At 49.5% G+C, this 14,906-nt stretch overlaps 7 protein-coding genes across 7 annotated transcripts; 5 read left to right on the top strand and 2 right to left on the bottom strand.

Moving 5' to 3' along the window:
- Nucleotides 1-205: 205 nt before the first annotated feature.
- Nucleotides 206-2,515, bottom strand: AUEXF2481DRAFT_89509 (uncharacterized protein; the record flags this gene model as incomplete). Its single annotated transcript, XM_013487842.1, has 6 exons — nt 206-844; nt 895-1,259; nt 1,313-1,671; nt 1,717-1,906; nt 1,958-2,215; nt 2,265-2,515. 6 exons carry the CDS (start codon nt 2,513-2,515, stop codon nt 318-320), a joined length of 1,950 nt encoding a protein of 649 aa, XP_013343296.1. The 3' UTR covers nt 206-317.
- Nucleotides 2,516-2,876: 361 nt separating this feature from the next.
- AUEXF2481DRAFT_66262 (glycosyltransferase family 1 protein) lies at nt 2,877-4,406 on the top strand (the record flags this gene model as incomplete). The annotated part of the gene is made up of 3 exons (XM_013487809.1): nt 2,877-3,424; nt 3,471-4,088; nt 4,136-4,406. The coding sequence occupies 3 exons, from the start codon at nt 2,877-2,879 to the stop codon at nt 4,404-4,406; spliced, it is 1,437 nt and encodes a 478-aa protein (XP_013343263.1).
- A 405-nt stretch (nt 4,407-4,811) lies between these two features.
- AUEXF2481DRAFT_80496 (uncharacterized protein) lies at nt 4,812-5,388 on the bottom strand (the record flags this gene model as incomplete). Its single annotated transcript, XM_013487830.1, has 2 exons — nt 5,017-5,388; nt 4,812-4,961 (listed from the first exon to the last, which is right to left on the bottom strand). Exons 1-2 carry the CDS (start codon nt 5,359-5,361, stop codon nt 4,812-4,814), a joined length of 495 nt encoding a protein of 164 aa, XP_013343284.1. The 5' UTR covers nt 5,362-5,388.
- A 517-nt stretch (nt 5,389-5,905) lies between these two features.
- On the top strand, nt 5,906-6,628 carry AUEXF2481DRAFT_30213 (uncharacterized protein; the record flags this gene model as incomplete). Its single annotated transcript, XM_013487703.1, has 1 exon — nt 5,906-6,628. The coding sequence occupies one exon, from the start codon at nt 5,906-5,908 to the stop codon at nt 6,626-6,628; it is 723 nt and encodes a 240-aa protein (XP_013343157.1).
- Nucleotides 6,629-7,425: 797 nt separating this feature from the next.
- Nucleotides 7,426-8,273, top strand: AUEXF2481DRAFT_5727 (uncharacterized protein; the record flags this gene model as incomplete). Its single annotated transcript, XM_013487665.1, has 2 exons — nt 7,426-7,983; nt 8,031-8,273. The coding sequence occupies 2 exons, from the start codon at nt 7,426-7,428 to the stop codon at nt 8,271-8,273; spliced, it is 801 nt and encodes a 266-aa protein (XP_013343119.1).
- AUEXF2481DRAFT_262510 (uncharacterized protein) lies at nt 8,233-9,211 on the top strand. The gene is made up of 2 exons (XM_013487908.1): nt 8,233-8,627; nt 8,708-9,211. The coding sequence occupies exons 1-2, from the start codon at nt 8,392-8,394 to the stop codon at nt 8,979-8,981; spliced, it is 510 nt and encodes a 169-aa protein (XP_013343362.1). The 5' UTR covers nt 8,233-8,391; the 3' UTR covers nt 8,982-9,211.
- A 1,073-nt stretch (nt 9,212-10,284) lies between these two features.
- Nucleotides 10,285-13,809, top strand: AUEXF2481DRAFT_30211 (uncharacterized protein; the record flags this gene model as incomplete). The annotated part of the gene is made up of 1 exon (XM_013487702.1): nt 10,285-13,809. One exon carries the CDS (start codon nt 10,285-10,287, stop codon nt 13,807-13,809), a length of 3,525 nt encoding a protein of 1,174 aa, XP_013343156.1.
- Nucleotides 13,810-14,906: the final 1,097 nt, after the last annotated feature.

Genomic DNA, 14,906 nt, shown 5'->3' with positions numbered 1-14,906 from the left:
CCGCCGTCCAACTCAAGGTCATCCCCGGCCTTGTTGATTGACGTAAACTAGGCTTCACTATCATTCCAAGTTCGGCCAGGATAGAAGTGCACATCCCTGGACGCGAGTTTAATCAGCCAGTGGTAATGTGTTGATAAGAGAGCTGTCCGAATTTACAACATAGAACGCTTGACTTGACTGAATTGAACGTAAAGATTGTGAATATGCTCAGATGATTTTCACGCGAGTCATTAATTCATTTTTCTATCTGACTTAGTGGTTGACTGTCTTGACTCTTTCATACGCTGAAAAAGAGAAACTCAACTTCAATATGGTAATCAAGCTGTACGACTATGAATCGGAAGCGAGTGGCTAGACTCTCTCCGCGACGATGTCGTCTCAATCAAATCGCCACAATCGACGACAGATGGGGCACTGGATGTCTCAGTCTTGCTGACCAGTCGTGCATGAACCAGGTTGATGCGTGTGACAGAGCCACTATGCAGCTCGACTGACGTGGTTCGACCAGTGTGAAATGCGACACGCTCCGCTTCGAGAGCTTTGCGGTCTCGTGGAGCATTTTGTCGAGCAAACATACTCACCAAGACGGCCGCACCCGCGAACGCGGTAACGACTCGCATCTGGGCGTTCGAAGATCTTCCGTACGCGCGGCAAGTCAAGTCTCTATGTGAATCACTAAGGTTTGCGATGTTAGCTGTTGACAGCATGACCGATCTCAGCTCCTCATCGGATAAGAACTTGGCGAGTTGCGATCTGAAATTGCCATTCAGGATGGCTTGCGTCACAGCGAGACCGATAACACCGCCGAGTTGTCGTAGTTGTGTGACGGCGCCCAAAGACACAGCTAGTCTGGTCAGTTACTCACGACATGTTTAAGGGACGAGGAAGACTTACTGTTATCTTTCATAGCCACTTCGGTGCGAATGACAACCATCGAACTGGCCATGGTGAGACCAAAACCGAAGCCGAGAATAATTTGATAAAGATAACAGAGATTGGCGATCTCACTATCTGTGGGTAAGGTCGACATGAGTCCACAACCAACTGTCATGAGTACGTTCGAAGACACCAATAAGTGCCAGGCGACATTGAATTTGCCAGTAATCGTGCCAGTCAGAATCGCGCCCAAAGCGGTCGAACCAATAAGTGGGAGCATGTGAAGACCCGCGTTCTCGGGACTGTCGCCATTGACGATCTGAAGGCGTTGTGGTAGGGCCATGATGGTGACCACAAAGGGAAAGCCAGTGAAGAATACAGTCCTACAAATATTAGCTTTCGTGTTGAAGTTGTGTTACTGCGTCGCCCAACATACCCAAGAGTCGCTGCAACGACCCTGCTAGATATGAGTCTTGTCGGAAAGAGAGGCAGCATCTTCATGCTTGCTTCTCTGGGTGTCAGAACATACTCCCATATGCCAAAGCCTACAAAACAGAGTACCGATCCGACAAGCATCAACACCACAAACAAGCTTCGCCAGGAGAAGTGAACACCTCCTTCTTCCAAAGAGATAACCAACAGTGAAGATCCGGTGAGCGAGAGAAGTATCCCAGGCCAGTCGATCTGTTGCAACGCCGGCTTTCCAAGTTTCCTTGATTGTGTTTCAGTTGGAAACAGGAAAGCGACGCAGACAGTGACCAGGACTCCACAGGGGATGTTGATCCAAAAGACCCACTGTGAATGTTAGCGAAAGTCAATGATTGCATCTTGGGACACGACCCTCCAAGTGGTATTCGAGGTAATAACTCCGCCAAGGACAGGACCCAAGAGGCTTGCACAAGCGGTGCTCATTGAGATAGCTCCTGATGCTGCGCTAACGAGCCTAAATGGTACCACGTCCAGAACAGATGCATAAGCAAGCGCATAGATTCCAGCCCCACCTATACCTTGTAAAGCCCGAAAGACAATACTAAGCGAAGTTTTAGCGAGGTCCTGATAGTTATGACAATTCGAGACCTACAGTTGTTTGAGTGTTTGTGAGAAGCCGCATCCGATTGACCAGAAAAGAAACATGAGAATTGAAAACATCAACACAGGTTTTCTGCCCAAGACATCGCTCAATCGAGTGAATATGAGGAGAAAACCAGAATAAGTGAGCAAATAAGACACAATAATCCAGCTTGCTTGATCAAAGTGGCCAAAGTCGGAAGCGATCGTGATCAACGAGGTCGAGATGATGGTAGTATCTAGTGTTGCAAGGAGCAGAGCTAAGCATAGCCTAATCACGTGTAAGAGATCATTCCAGATGAGTCTTCGGACGAACCCACGCAAACACAGTCGAACCAAGCGGCCAGCCTCCCAGAACAGGTAATCCCAAATCCTTTTCTTCTTCGACATAAGAACTGGTCTTTCTGCCCTCTTTTCGGGACCTTACGGAAATTGAAGCCGAGTCAGTACCTGCTTGGGATTGAGGGCTTGAAGCGCGAGGAGCTGCGTCTTCGAATATTGTCGTAGACATGGCCGGTTGTCTTTGTTTGACGTTGGAGCGAATGGTGGGTTCGGAAATCGCGTGGCACATGTTGTACACTCAACTTATGTATCGGCCTTGATCTTCGCAATTGCCGATTGGCGGCTCTTGGGAGGTCATGGCTTCGTCTCGAGAGTCATCTTTGAGCAGATGAGCTAGGAATTGCTGACCGGGAAACATGTTGAAAGAGGATTTGGTGGATGACTGCAATGACTCAGCCACGGTCTGCGCACGGACTGGTCTGACTTTTGAAGCGTCATCACCTTCACCACTTCTATTTGATTCTCTACACCATGACCAGATGATGACTTGAGCAAGGAGACAACCGCCGTACGAGAAGTAAAGTTCAAAAGCCGATTGAAGAACCGATGCATCATGAGGTCCATCCAACAACTTTCCGTCCAAGATCCACATGGCAAAGCAACGCACTCTTCTCTTCGTGACGAACAGTGAGCTGGGCCAGGCCAGCGTCATTCTCGCCGTCGCGTATGAGTTTCTCGTACGGCGGGAGTACGATGTGCATATCGCTTCCTTCCCCGCTCTTCAGAGCAGCGTTGACGATCTTAACGACACAGCATTTCGCCTTAGCAATGGGACATGCAGCGCCATCACATTCCACCATCTGTCTGGAAAGTCGATGAAGGAGGCCGCCCCTCCTGGTACCGAATTTCTCGACCTACATCCTCCAGGCATTAGGGGAGCTCTGTTTGCTTACGACAATGTGCTCCCCGCAACTTTTGCTCCGTGGCACGGAGTCGAGTACATGATCGGTTACAGCAGCACCATCGAGATTATCAGCGATGTTGCTCCCAAATTGGTGGTTGTCGATCCATTGTTTAGTCAAGCCGTTGATGCTTGCAATGCGATAGGTCAGAAGTGCATGATTCTTAGCCCGAATACCTTCAAGGAGCTTGTACTGGACCGACAGCCTAATGGAGGAGCTTTGTGGAAGTTTCCAGCGTGAGTGCTCTCGGAGATTTCCAACGATGATGCTGACAGTCTCAAGGATGGCATCAGGTTTTCCCTACCCTGTCCCTTGGTCGTACATTCCGGCGAACATGTACCTCATCTATCGCTTCTTACGCTCGCGCCGTCAGAACGAGAGACTTCTTCAACTGTCGCGATATCGTGAAGGTTGTGGTCTCCCAGGCAAGATCCCGTCCATGTTCGAGGGATTTGGCGATGCTCATATTCTGCTCCCTTCGACATCGACCATCGACTATGACTTCTCCATACCTTCACACGTAACTCCTTGTGGCCCCATCATACCCCCCTTTGAACCTCTTGCCGAGACTGACCCAAAACTGAGCGCCTGGTTACAACAAGGTCCAACGGTCTTGATAAATCTCGGATCCCATGTTGTTGTCGACCAGCATCTCACCGCCGAATTTGCGGCTGGCGTCAAAACTCTACTCGACCGTCGACCCGATGTACAGATCTTGTGGAAGTTGAAGACCAAGGTCGATGTGAAGGATGCTCTGCATGTGATTGCCGAAGAGATCAAAACCAAGCGAGTTTGGATCGAGTCTTGGCTACCCGCCAAACCCCTCGCAATCTTGATGACTAACACAATTGTCTGCACTGTTCACCACGGTGGATCTAATTCGTACCATGAGGCCATACAGTATGTTCCTTGCACTTCTTGCTCGAAGCTGAGCTAATATGAAATAGTGCTGGGGTTCCACAAGTTGTCCTGCCTGTCTGGATTGACACATACGATTTTGCTATCCGAGTCGAGTATCTTGGTCTAGGCGTGTGGGGTAATCGTGTTGCTGCACCATACGTTGGAGCATCGGAACTTGGAACAGCCTTTCTCAAAGTGGTCGATGGGCGAGAGTCTGCTAGGATGGTGATCAAGGCTAAGAGCATTGCGGTTCCCTTTCAGGAGCGCCCTGGCCGGCAGGTCGCTTTCGAGAAGATGACCGAGATATTGGAACTCTGATTTGCGGGTGAGATAATATTGCCAGTAACCACTGTATTGACTGCTTGATATTGTCTGAGCTCGCTCAGGACATTTGTGTCCATTGTTCCTTTGCCATATCCATTGTGCTGATGGTTGGATCTGTGTTCAGCACCATAATGAGCACTTGCTTGAGGCTGATTTTCCGTAGAAGGGATGAGCTGCGCGAAATTAACGCGCACAGCCAAAGAGAGTCCCACAATATGCTGCTAGGTTGCTATTTGGTATCATAACCACTGCGTGTGCCTACAAAACTCCATCGCTTACGAAATTAGGTTCCCATCCAATGCAAGACATGCCAAACTAAGTACGGAAATTCCCTCCCAGAACAATTTGTCTCATGCAACCTCGTGAAGCCAACCATATCGATAAATCATCAGTCATGCATCAAGTCTCCTCCGAACATTCAGACTTTATCTTATCATCCACCTTGAGGCCTGATGCATAGCGCTCTGCTATCTGGATGTATATGCTCTGTAAGTCGTACAATGTTGCCGTTGTCACTTCCGCAGCTGAATCCAGAGATTCAACATCATCCTAAGTTCCTGTTCAGCAAGAATTCACGTAGTGTCGATACAGCTTGAAAACTTACGTTCTCTTCTGGACTCGAATCGTCATTGACATTACCATCAACATCTTCATTCTTGATACGGATACTGTCTCCAGAATTCCAATCCGTATCAACTCTGTTCCGTAAACGGCTTTGTAGGATATTGAGTTGCTCCTCGACTTCTGCCAATTGCTTCTTCAACTCGATGATCACTTTGCCTTGTCGATGAATGGTCTTGCGTTCGCGGATTATCAAAGCTCTCAGCCCGCTGATTAGGCTCTTGACGTGGATCTCGCGGTGGCTTGTGTTATCAAGAAGTTTTATGATCGAGTCTGTGAGCTCGAGCATCGCTGGGACTACTTTTTCATAATCGATGTTGGAGGACATGGTGGAACCCCAAGGAGAGGTGGGGATAGAGAAGCTCTGATGGGCAGAAAGGAAAAGAAATTCCAAAAGAGAATCAAGTACGGACTTTTAGCAAGAGGGTCAAAGGACATGATATGAGTTCTCAGCAGATGGAAAGATGGCGTGAAGATGACAGAGCAGAGGTGAAGAGTGCCAATGCTGACGTCTCTGCCCCAAAACCCCATCCAAAATCTGACAGCCCGATTCGGCGGGTCTCTTGGGCATGACAACAGGTCTGACTTTGTGGTCCGTGGTGTTGCGGTCAGCTCGGGGAGACTGAAGGCGCGTTCCCACTTGATGACAGTCTTTCGATCGGAGTTGATGACAGGGAATTCACAGCTGACAGGCACAGGCTTCGCAGATGGATTGCTCCGACCCAGTCAAGGAGAGTATACTACAGTCAGACGTACTCATTGAGGACAACTATAAAGCGTAAGGTGTACTCATCATAGGTCATACCATCACTCAACCACCATCAGCACTATCGAGTCAAGCAACCCAAAGCGGAACAGCACTCCGGTCGATCATGTCCTCATTCCTCCCCACAATCCTCTGTCTGCATGGCACGGGCACATCGGCCAGCATCTTTGCAGCACAAACACGAAAACTGCGGTCTGCCCTACAATCACAATTCAAATTCGTCTTCATCGACGCACCCCACCCCTCAGCACCAGGTCCTGGTGTCGTTCCCGCATACGTCGATTCAGGGCCCTTCTACAGCTGGTTTTCCCCCTCAGCAAATGACTCGATGGAATGTGTAGCTAGAGAATTTGTCACCTGCAACGAACACATCATCAAGACCTTGTTAGCACGCGACATCCAACCTTCGAGCATCACGGCTGTCATGGGCTTCTCCCAGGGGACCATCGTAGCTTCCATGCTGTTGGGCTTGGCTCAATACCACGTTATTGAATGGGCATCGATGGATGTCAGCCTGGCCGCGGTGCCATGGGCCGGTCTGCGGTTCGGGGCGCTGCTGTCGGGGTCCTGCAGTGATGGTGTCGTGACTGCGTTTATGGGTAAGAAGTTGCAATTGCCATGCGTGCATTTGCACGGTCTGCAAGATCCCTTCTTGGAGCATGCGAGGATGCTCCACACCAAGATCTATCATGCCACTTCATCGGATGTGATTGAGTTTGATGGTGGCCACAACATTCCTGGAAGCAAAGCGGATCTTGACAGGCTGGTTGCTCTGATCCGAGGTCTGAACAGGAAGACTAAGACGAAAGTATGGGCAAAGAGAAGATGAGGAGGTTGTTTGTTGTTGCATCGGGTCTGGAATGGAGATGGAGCTAGCTGGAGATAAATGGCGTTCAGGAGTTTTCATTCGAGTCAGAGTCAGAGTCATGGTGTAGTAGGCCTGACATGATCTGATGTCCTCCGTGACATGGAGTGACAGGTTGTGGCGTGGTCTAGTTGGACCCTGTGTAAATGTTTGTTTTGTTTGGTACACAGCAAATTTGACAGGGCGACGTTTTTGACGTCAGCCAAGATCCACCTTGAACACGATATTGGTTCCACAAGGGATTGCGACAGACTGCCTGGTGATTATGATATCATTTAATCACAGATATCTACATTCCATGCAACGAGTTGCCTATTAGCGAACAGTCTCGTGCGCCCTGAGCTGAGCCATCAGTACCCAGTCGTTCTCCAGCACGCTGTTACTCGGGCGGGCGCGAAGCGCGACGTTCCCTTTTCGTGACAGGCCTACCACGTCGCACAGCCGCGGTGAGAAGGATCGTTAGCACTGGCGATCCTCCTCTCGTATGACAAGATCTACGCATAGATCTTGGAGACCCGTGGATCTTTTGCCGGAGTCTCTTCCGTATCCAATCTTCGCAGCCACTTTGACGGACATAAAGCAACGTTTCAGGGTCATTCTGACCTGTCACTCGGTCAGCATGTATGTCAGCTTGACCGCATTGCCGGGTTCGTCTACAACATCGAGATTGTTTCGATGCTATACACCATGAATTCTGCAGACTATATAAGTTCAGAATCCTGCTCACAGTATGCATCTCCTTCGAACGTTCAATTCTGACTATGTCCTCACCTGGAATCTCATCTGCGGCGTTCCCCGCGGCTCTTTATATCGCGACTGTCGTCCTCTACTCCTGCCTCATCGTCCCAACCTTCTATATCTGGCGCCGCCATGGCAGAGCTGGCTTCTTGGCCTACAATTTCGTCTTTTCGTTCTGCGCCATTCGCATTGCTGGCGGTGCGCTTTCCATGGTTGCGAGGCACAAGCCCAACATTGAGACCAGCGCAACTGTCGTCAACAGTTTGGCCATATCCCCGCTCCTCCTTGCTGAACTTGGAGTCTTGCACGAGGCACGCAATGCTTGTCTTGTGCGGCTCAAGCCAAGAGTTGAGCGGACGCTTGTGGGTGGCTTCCACAGCATCATTACGACGGCCATTATACTGGTGGTGATCGGGATTGTCAATGTTGTCAAGGGGCTTTCCACTACTCAAGACTCTGGCCTAATCAAGGCTGGACTGGCGATGTTTGTGGTGTCATATCTAAGTCTTCTTGCGTGGACGACTATCTCGCTGCGCAATCCGGCTAGACCGAGAAATGACACTTTCATTGATGGAACTGTGGTAAGTTCTGTTTCTACTTTTCTGATCTTGCCGCTGATTGTAGATAGCTTTTACGTACTGCCGCAGTTGCCCTACCATTTATCGGCATGAGACTCGTCTACGGCATCATCGCATTTCTTCTGACTAGCCCAGCATTTGCAAGCTCGTTGACGGCGAAAATCCTTCTGAGTTTCACCCCAGAGGCACTTGCTACTGGCTTGTTCGTGCTTGGTGGCTACAAGACACGTAGTATGTATGCTTTGCGCTACCAGGAAACGCTTCTAAAGCACACTTCATCGCCGTCTGTGTAATGTGCCATATGTAGCTCTCCTTGGCAAAAGGTACATCATTCTGTTAAATGGGCAGTGGCTTGTGCGAATTTGCGTCAGGCGGTGCATCCACGGACGCTCCACTCTATCACCTGCCCCAATGACGATTATGATCCCTGCGCCAAGGACGATGCTGGATGCGACACTACTTATCACCCCGCAGACTATGTGGACTCTGAACATATCAACGCCAATTCGATTCGATGGTACACAGCGGCGATCTTACAACAGCCAGCAAGGGCGCCATTTTCTCTACACGTGCTGCTGTATCAACAAGCAAGACAATATCGCAGAAGCAATTCTCCGGATCCTCTACGCGTACTCTCATACCAATAAGTAAGAGCAGGTCGCAGAAGCCATCCTCGGGTTCCTCCGCACGCACTCCTGTTTTAACAAGCAAGAGCTCATCTGACAAGCCGATCACAACAGATAGCACGTCTGTTCACGACCACCATCGAGGAGAAGCCGTCGCCATCACCGGAAGACCGTCCATCTCCCATTGAGACCCCAGTCCTCCCACCGACGGTCTTCTACTTCAGTGAATGGTATCCCGGTCAATTCCAAGTCTTCTTTCACATAACCATCATCTATGGTCCGCTCCCAGTAAACCAGATCATGAGCACTGATACAGGTCTCGCGGGCTATGAACGACCCTCGGGAGTTAAATTTGCTGCTTGCTGTCATATCTAGTTATAGCCTCCATGGAGGTTGCCAAAAACACATCTTGCCTACAAGAAGACTATATCATCACACATCAAGGATTCAGGAAGACGATGTAGCAATTTCCAAATTTATATGGATGGACAAAGCGATGAATACACTCCCGCCCAAAATATCCTTAGACGACATTAGTTCATATCAGGATTCGCATCAGGGATATCGAATTGCAATCGCACGACGTGGCGTAATGTCTATTGTTTGATTTGTCTGCTACTGCCCTCGCTCCGGTGACGCAAAACCTCAGAAGGATTACCTGCTAGATCCCTCTTGTTCTGTAGTTTCACGTTCCTTCAGTTCAACCGTTGCTTATCCCGATAGAGCCTTCGCTGACGACTCTCAGCTTGACTGTTTGTCTAATGGTCGTTTACCCACGAACATCGTGTTTAGGTCCATTTCATGGGTTGTGGCCGTCTGAATTATTGATATATTGATGCAGCTGATTGAAAGTCCATCAGCTGTGCAGCTAGAACACTACTGCCCGTTTTTCAGGCAGCATGTCTTATCCATCGACTGTTCCACGCCGATAATTTTCTCACTGAAGTTGGGGAACACGAGCGAAACCGATCCTAGTACTCTGCTTTACTGCGACTCACATCTTCCGGACTATCTCTGCACTGAGCTAGACTCGGAAATTCGGCTTTCGGTGATTTGATTCCACATGGCGATCCATGATGCTTAAAAAGACGCCAGGACTACTTCTGCGCTTTCATATCTCATTGTTGTTCGCTACCTAAGCGAGAGGTGGCTACTAGACCACTCCACAATGTTGCTTCCAGTGAAGCTATGCACAGCTGGAAATCGATAGTAGCGTTCGACCCCGCGTCGCATATCAGAACGCGATCCAGTGAAATTCCTAGCTAGGAACCGGTCACATACGTTCGTCAAAACGGCTCCAACGGCACCGCATGACCGACACAAGTGGTGGTAATAGTTCACGCCATAATGTCGCACTCTATTTGACGCCCAAGTTGGGATTGTCGCTATAAATCGCAAGCCTCGCTCACATGCTGTAGGTCAGCTCGAAGGATTCTCGTTTCATGTTAGCTCAATAGCGCGCTTCATAGACCGTACATGCAATGCAGACTGTCTTACTCTAGCTGGAGATCGGTCAATTTGAGCCACAGATAGCTCGACAATTGTTCCGGTGCTGAACTGCAAATATAAAAGTCTTCCAGTCTCATAGGCCTGCTCCTACAATCAAATATCGACACTCAGTCGCGTTTAGAACCTCTTCATCTACGGGAACGTCTGATATTGCCCACTGACGATCACAATGGCTACCTTCTTCAACTTCGACCAATACAGTGAGGGCGCTCTGAGTATTTCATCTACTGCACTGAGGGTGGATGCACCGATAGGCACGTTCTCTAGTAACGCAAACCCCTATGAGCCAGGGTCCTTCCTGAACGGGATCACTTCTTTTAGGCCAAACTACAATGTATACATCCTCCACGACTCTGGCGCTGCGCACGGCGCAAGTCAAAGGAATTGTGTGATCAGCTTCACGGTACCGAACCAGACTACCTTCTCACGCCTATCTCTGGACATACAGCACAATTCAGGTTCCCCCGGACTGGTCGCTCCCATCTCGATAGCTTTTGAGGCCTCTACCACCGTCGACTTTCAGAATGCCACTCAGCTTGGGACCCTCGACTCCGTCTTCAGCGGGCCCGAAGGTCATTTTCTGACCTTCGCTCACACAGTCTCTGGCGACGTCCACTTTCGCCTCCGCTGTACCTCACCAATCCCGGATGGCAGCAACTATATCTCCTATGCCAACGTCAGAATAGCTTCATATTCCGAAGCAGTGACTCGCTCTCGATTGATGACACAATGGCACAAGTACTTTGTCTCAGGATTGCACTTTACCTTGAGCTTTACCGATCGAGATCACGCCTCATTGGGTATGGCTACACCAGACGAAAGGAATCCTGGTAGTCAGATAGCTTATTTGACCCCGGACTGCGTTGCCATGTTTTCTTTTGAGGCTGTCGATCAGCTGGACTACAATCAGGGGTACCGGATCATCAGCGACAGCAAATATGTCGGTCCCATGGATATTTTTCGCCGCTCAGACTGTATATCGTTTGTCGCGGAGGCGAATCGAGCCTTGATATTCTTACCAGACTTCTCGGACACCTTGACATTCGTCCTCAGGAATATCGCTGATGGTCAGCTTCTTACTCGTCCATGGGACTATACAGTTGATATTGGCCTACAAAGTCGGTGTGCGGTAGTTCTCGCGCAGCTGAACTCACCCTTGTACGGTGCGACACAGCAGATCTTCCGCATGCCAGCCTGGGCCTTGCGAGAAGCACAGATGGCAAACCTGCCGTCGGACCTTCGTGTCATTGTCAGCTCCTCTGGTAGATGTCTATACGCCAATGGGGATCAGCTAGCATGGGGAATGTCGCCGCAGAGTGACGCTGCAGTAGTATCCTTCATCGCGCCCGAGTTGACGTCAATTCACGCTGGTTACTTACTTGTAGTTGGCGGCAAGTACGTGAAGATGACATCCACAGACGTAGTTCTTGGATTGACCACCAATATGGCCGATGCCACACACATCTGTGTGAACGCGACAGCGAATGGCACACTATCATTCTGGATGTGTCAGAGCGACTATGTTCTCGCCCCAAATAACGACACGCCTGTGTTCACGGTCTGCGACGATCCGCGGGCGGTTGTTCCAACCTGGCAGATACTCGAGCCGGAGGTGCATGTCGAGCAAACTATGGTCGTGAACGACTCCCCAGGAGCAATCCATACTCTGAGTAACACAACTTACATCAAAGCAATTGTTCAAAGGCTCAACAGGACAAGTCTCGAGAAGGAAGGATCTCTTTGGAATTATTCTTTCGACAACGCTCTTCCTGCAGATTGGTTGATAATCACACCCGAGCATTGCTTCGATCCCTACAGCACATTCGAGATGCGAATTCCCGCTGATGGTGCAAATGACTTCAACCTCAAGTCCTGCGATGGGTCATCGCCTGATCCGACACATCCTTGTGTCTCATTGGCTTCGTCAGTCAGTGTCCCAGGAGGAACACCGTTGAAACTCCATGCTGGTCATTCGCGCCGAATCTACGAGGAGATGTACAATCATATCATCTCCGGCCGCCACTTCATTGATATCGCCAGTCTATTGAGAAAGGACGCCACGCCGAGTGGCGAGTTTCTTGCCGCTGTGCGGAACGCAATTACAAGGCTAAGCAAAACTGCTGAGGCAATGAATGTGGTCATTCGCTTGATATTCGGTGAGCCTCTAGGGTGGGCCGGAGATCTAGGGTTGCCCTTCATTCCCGGAACAGGTCCTTACCGTGCAGCACCTGCGCTCTTGCTTGATCTTGTGCGAGACGTACCGAGTGACACTTATTCCCAGATGCAGATTTATCTAGCCTATACCTCTTCAGCTGCGTCGCTCACTTGGAATCACTCCAAGATCGTCGCGGTAGATGGTCAGAGGGCTCTTGTTGGAGGGCACAACATGTGGGACGGCGCATACCTCGGCGATAATCCCGTACTGGATGTGTCGATGAAAACGGAAGGACTGTCTGCCGTGGACGCTCACAGGTTCGCGGAGAATCTCTGGTTTGATCAAGTGATTGCCCATGGAGACTACTGGGCCGCCGATGCAGCAGCATTTCGTCCCGGCTTGCCGAATCGCATAGTGGTCGGGCAACGCAGCGTACCACCGCCTCGTCTCTTCGCTTCTTTCTACCCTGGTAATTCAGGCGAGCCAGGTCGTTACGTTGGTAGAGGCATTCCAATATTATCGGTTGGAAGAGAAGAAGGCATGATTGCAGACAGTGCACCAAGCGACATTGCATTTGTAAGTCTGCTCAACTCTGCTACAGAGTCAATCTATATCTCTGCACAAGCAATGAGCCATGCTCCAATTAGTGGTCGTAATTGGCTGGAGACCTTTTTGAATGGATTAGCAGAAGCACTGAAGAGAGGTGTAACGATTGCACTTTTTTTGTCAAATCCTGCGTCCGGAGCATACGAAGGTGATTCACCTGTAGATGTTCTAGGTCAAATTCAAGCACGTATCACTGGAAGAACTAACACCGAGATAAACTCACTTATGCGGAACATTGCAGTGCGATCACTACCATCGAGCACGACCTGGGGTCTGGCTAATCAGTATGGCATCTCAAATCACGCGAAAGTCATCTTAGTCGACAAAAAGGCCTTCAGCATCGGATCGCAGAACTACTATCCGTCCACGCCGGCGACTATGTCAGAGTTCAGCTACATTGTCGAAGACACGACAGCCGCTCAGCTTTTATACGACACGTACATGAGCAAGATGGAAGCTTGGGCACTACCGTCGCCAACGCCACTCTCACTCCCTGATCTTACGAGCTACGTAGTGACCATCACGAACATTTGGTGCCAGCAGACTTCGGCAGGGCCTGGTGAAGATCAGATTTATCTGGAGCGAGCTGGTAGCCGGATCTGGCCGCAAAACTCCTGGTACGAAACCTTCACGCCTCTACGCTCTAGCGTCGTCTCCGGTGTGGATCTGCCAGCGGTACGCACGATCGACAACCCCCAATTTGTGAGACTTATGGAGTGGGATTACATTGCAGACGACATATTGACTCAAGTCTCTTTCCATCCGAATCAAGTCCTCAGCTGCAAAACGGGCGCCGAAGAATTGAAAAGCAAGAAGCTCTCAGATTTGGTACCAGAAGTGATATATCGGACCTATGGAGATATGAGAGACGATAGGGCTGTTTACACCCTAGCTTTCAAGTTCTCGAAGGTTCCTCAACCTAATCCTTCGTAAGCGGCTCATAAAACTTACCACCCAATGAATTGAAATTGCATGTCGGCATATCTCCCAGTTTGATGATTCGATTTCGAGGGATGTACCAGCAAATTTGTATCTCTCAGGCATAATTCGGTTTCCGGTGTATGTGGACATAATCAATGTACATCACCCAATTTCGGCTACCCCATTGCGAGGATTCTTCATCGATTCTCATTCCCTGTAGGTCTCTCAATCTCAAATGTTCTGCAAGAAGACCGTTAAAGAGGACACAACTGGTTTGTGATTGGCCAAATCTTCGCTTGGGTCGCACTCAACAGACACAACATAACCGTCTCTTTCGACTTTCGCACATCCATATAAACACAGAGTGGTCCATCATCCTGAGCACGAATCTCTCTGACGACATAATCGTGGGCAATGTCTAGTGTCGTTGACATAATCTTCTTCGTCTTTCCTGAGTCGCCCTGCCTCTTGTTATATTCTCAGCGACATAATCGTCTACATCCATACTGAAATATGTCAATGTTCCTCAGGTGCTGGAGTCGCTTCTGTCATGGATGCTTGATTTCTGCTACTCGAGGTCATCTGTTGTACTACCGCGGAGTTTGACCAGCTGAACGTGTGTCTTGGTATGACCTTGGCATCATGGCTAACTACGACGTTCAGCTTCGAAAGAAATGTCCCTCTCAGAGAACACGGCGAGTGGACTAGTGACGACTAGTGCAACATCCAGATTGTGTATGGCTTAGAGAGATAACATTTCATCTTCTTTCTAGGAATAGCGTGAGCAATCTGGAATACATTCATTTGTTCGGTCATTTCTACAGATCAAGATTCGATAACACATGATGAGGTATTATAGTTGCGGATGGAACACTAACGCCATTTTAGAAAGCAAAGGGATATGGACTGCACCTAAGACACCGACTGATAAGACTTCTTGATCTTTGACAGAGATTCCACAAGACTTACTAGTTGACGAATCCAGCCTGCTTGCCACACCACCAAATGATCTGTGCAGCCGCAGGGCAACCTGTGAACAATGGTAGAAGTCCGTAGCCACTTCCCCAAGCGAATTCACCTCGACCGCACCATTCATCGCCACTGACAAG

The sequence above is a fragment of the Aureobasidium subglaciale genome (genome assembly GCF_000721755.1).
Source record: "Aureobasidium subglaciale EXF-2481 unplaced genomic scaffold scaffold_12, whole genome shotgun sequence".
Taxonomy (NCBI): domain Eukaryota; kingdom Fungi; phylum Ascomycota; class Dothideomycetes; order Dothideales; family Saccotheciaceae; genus Aureobasidium; species Aureobasidium subglaciale.
Note: the sequence above shows the minus strand (reverse complement) of the source record. Positions and strands in the feature narration are given on the sequence as shown.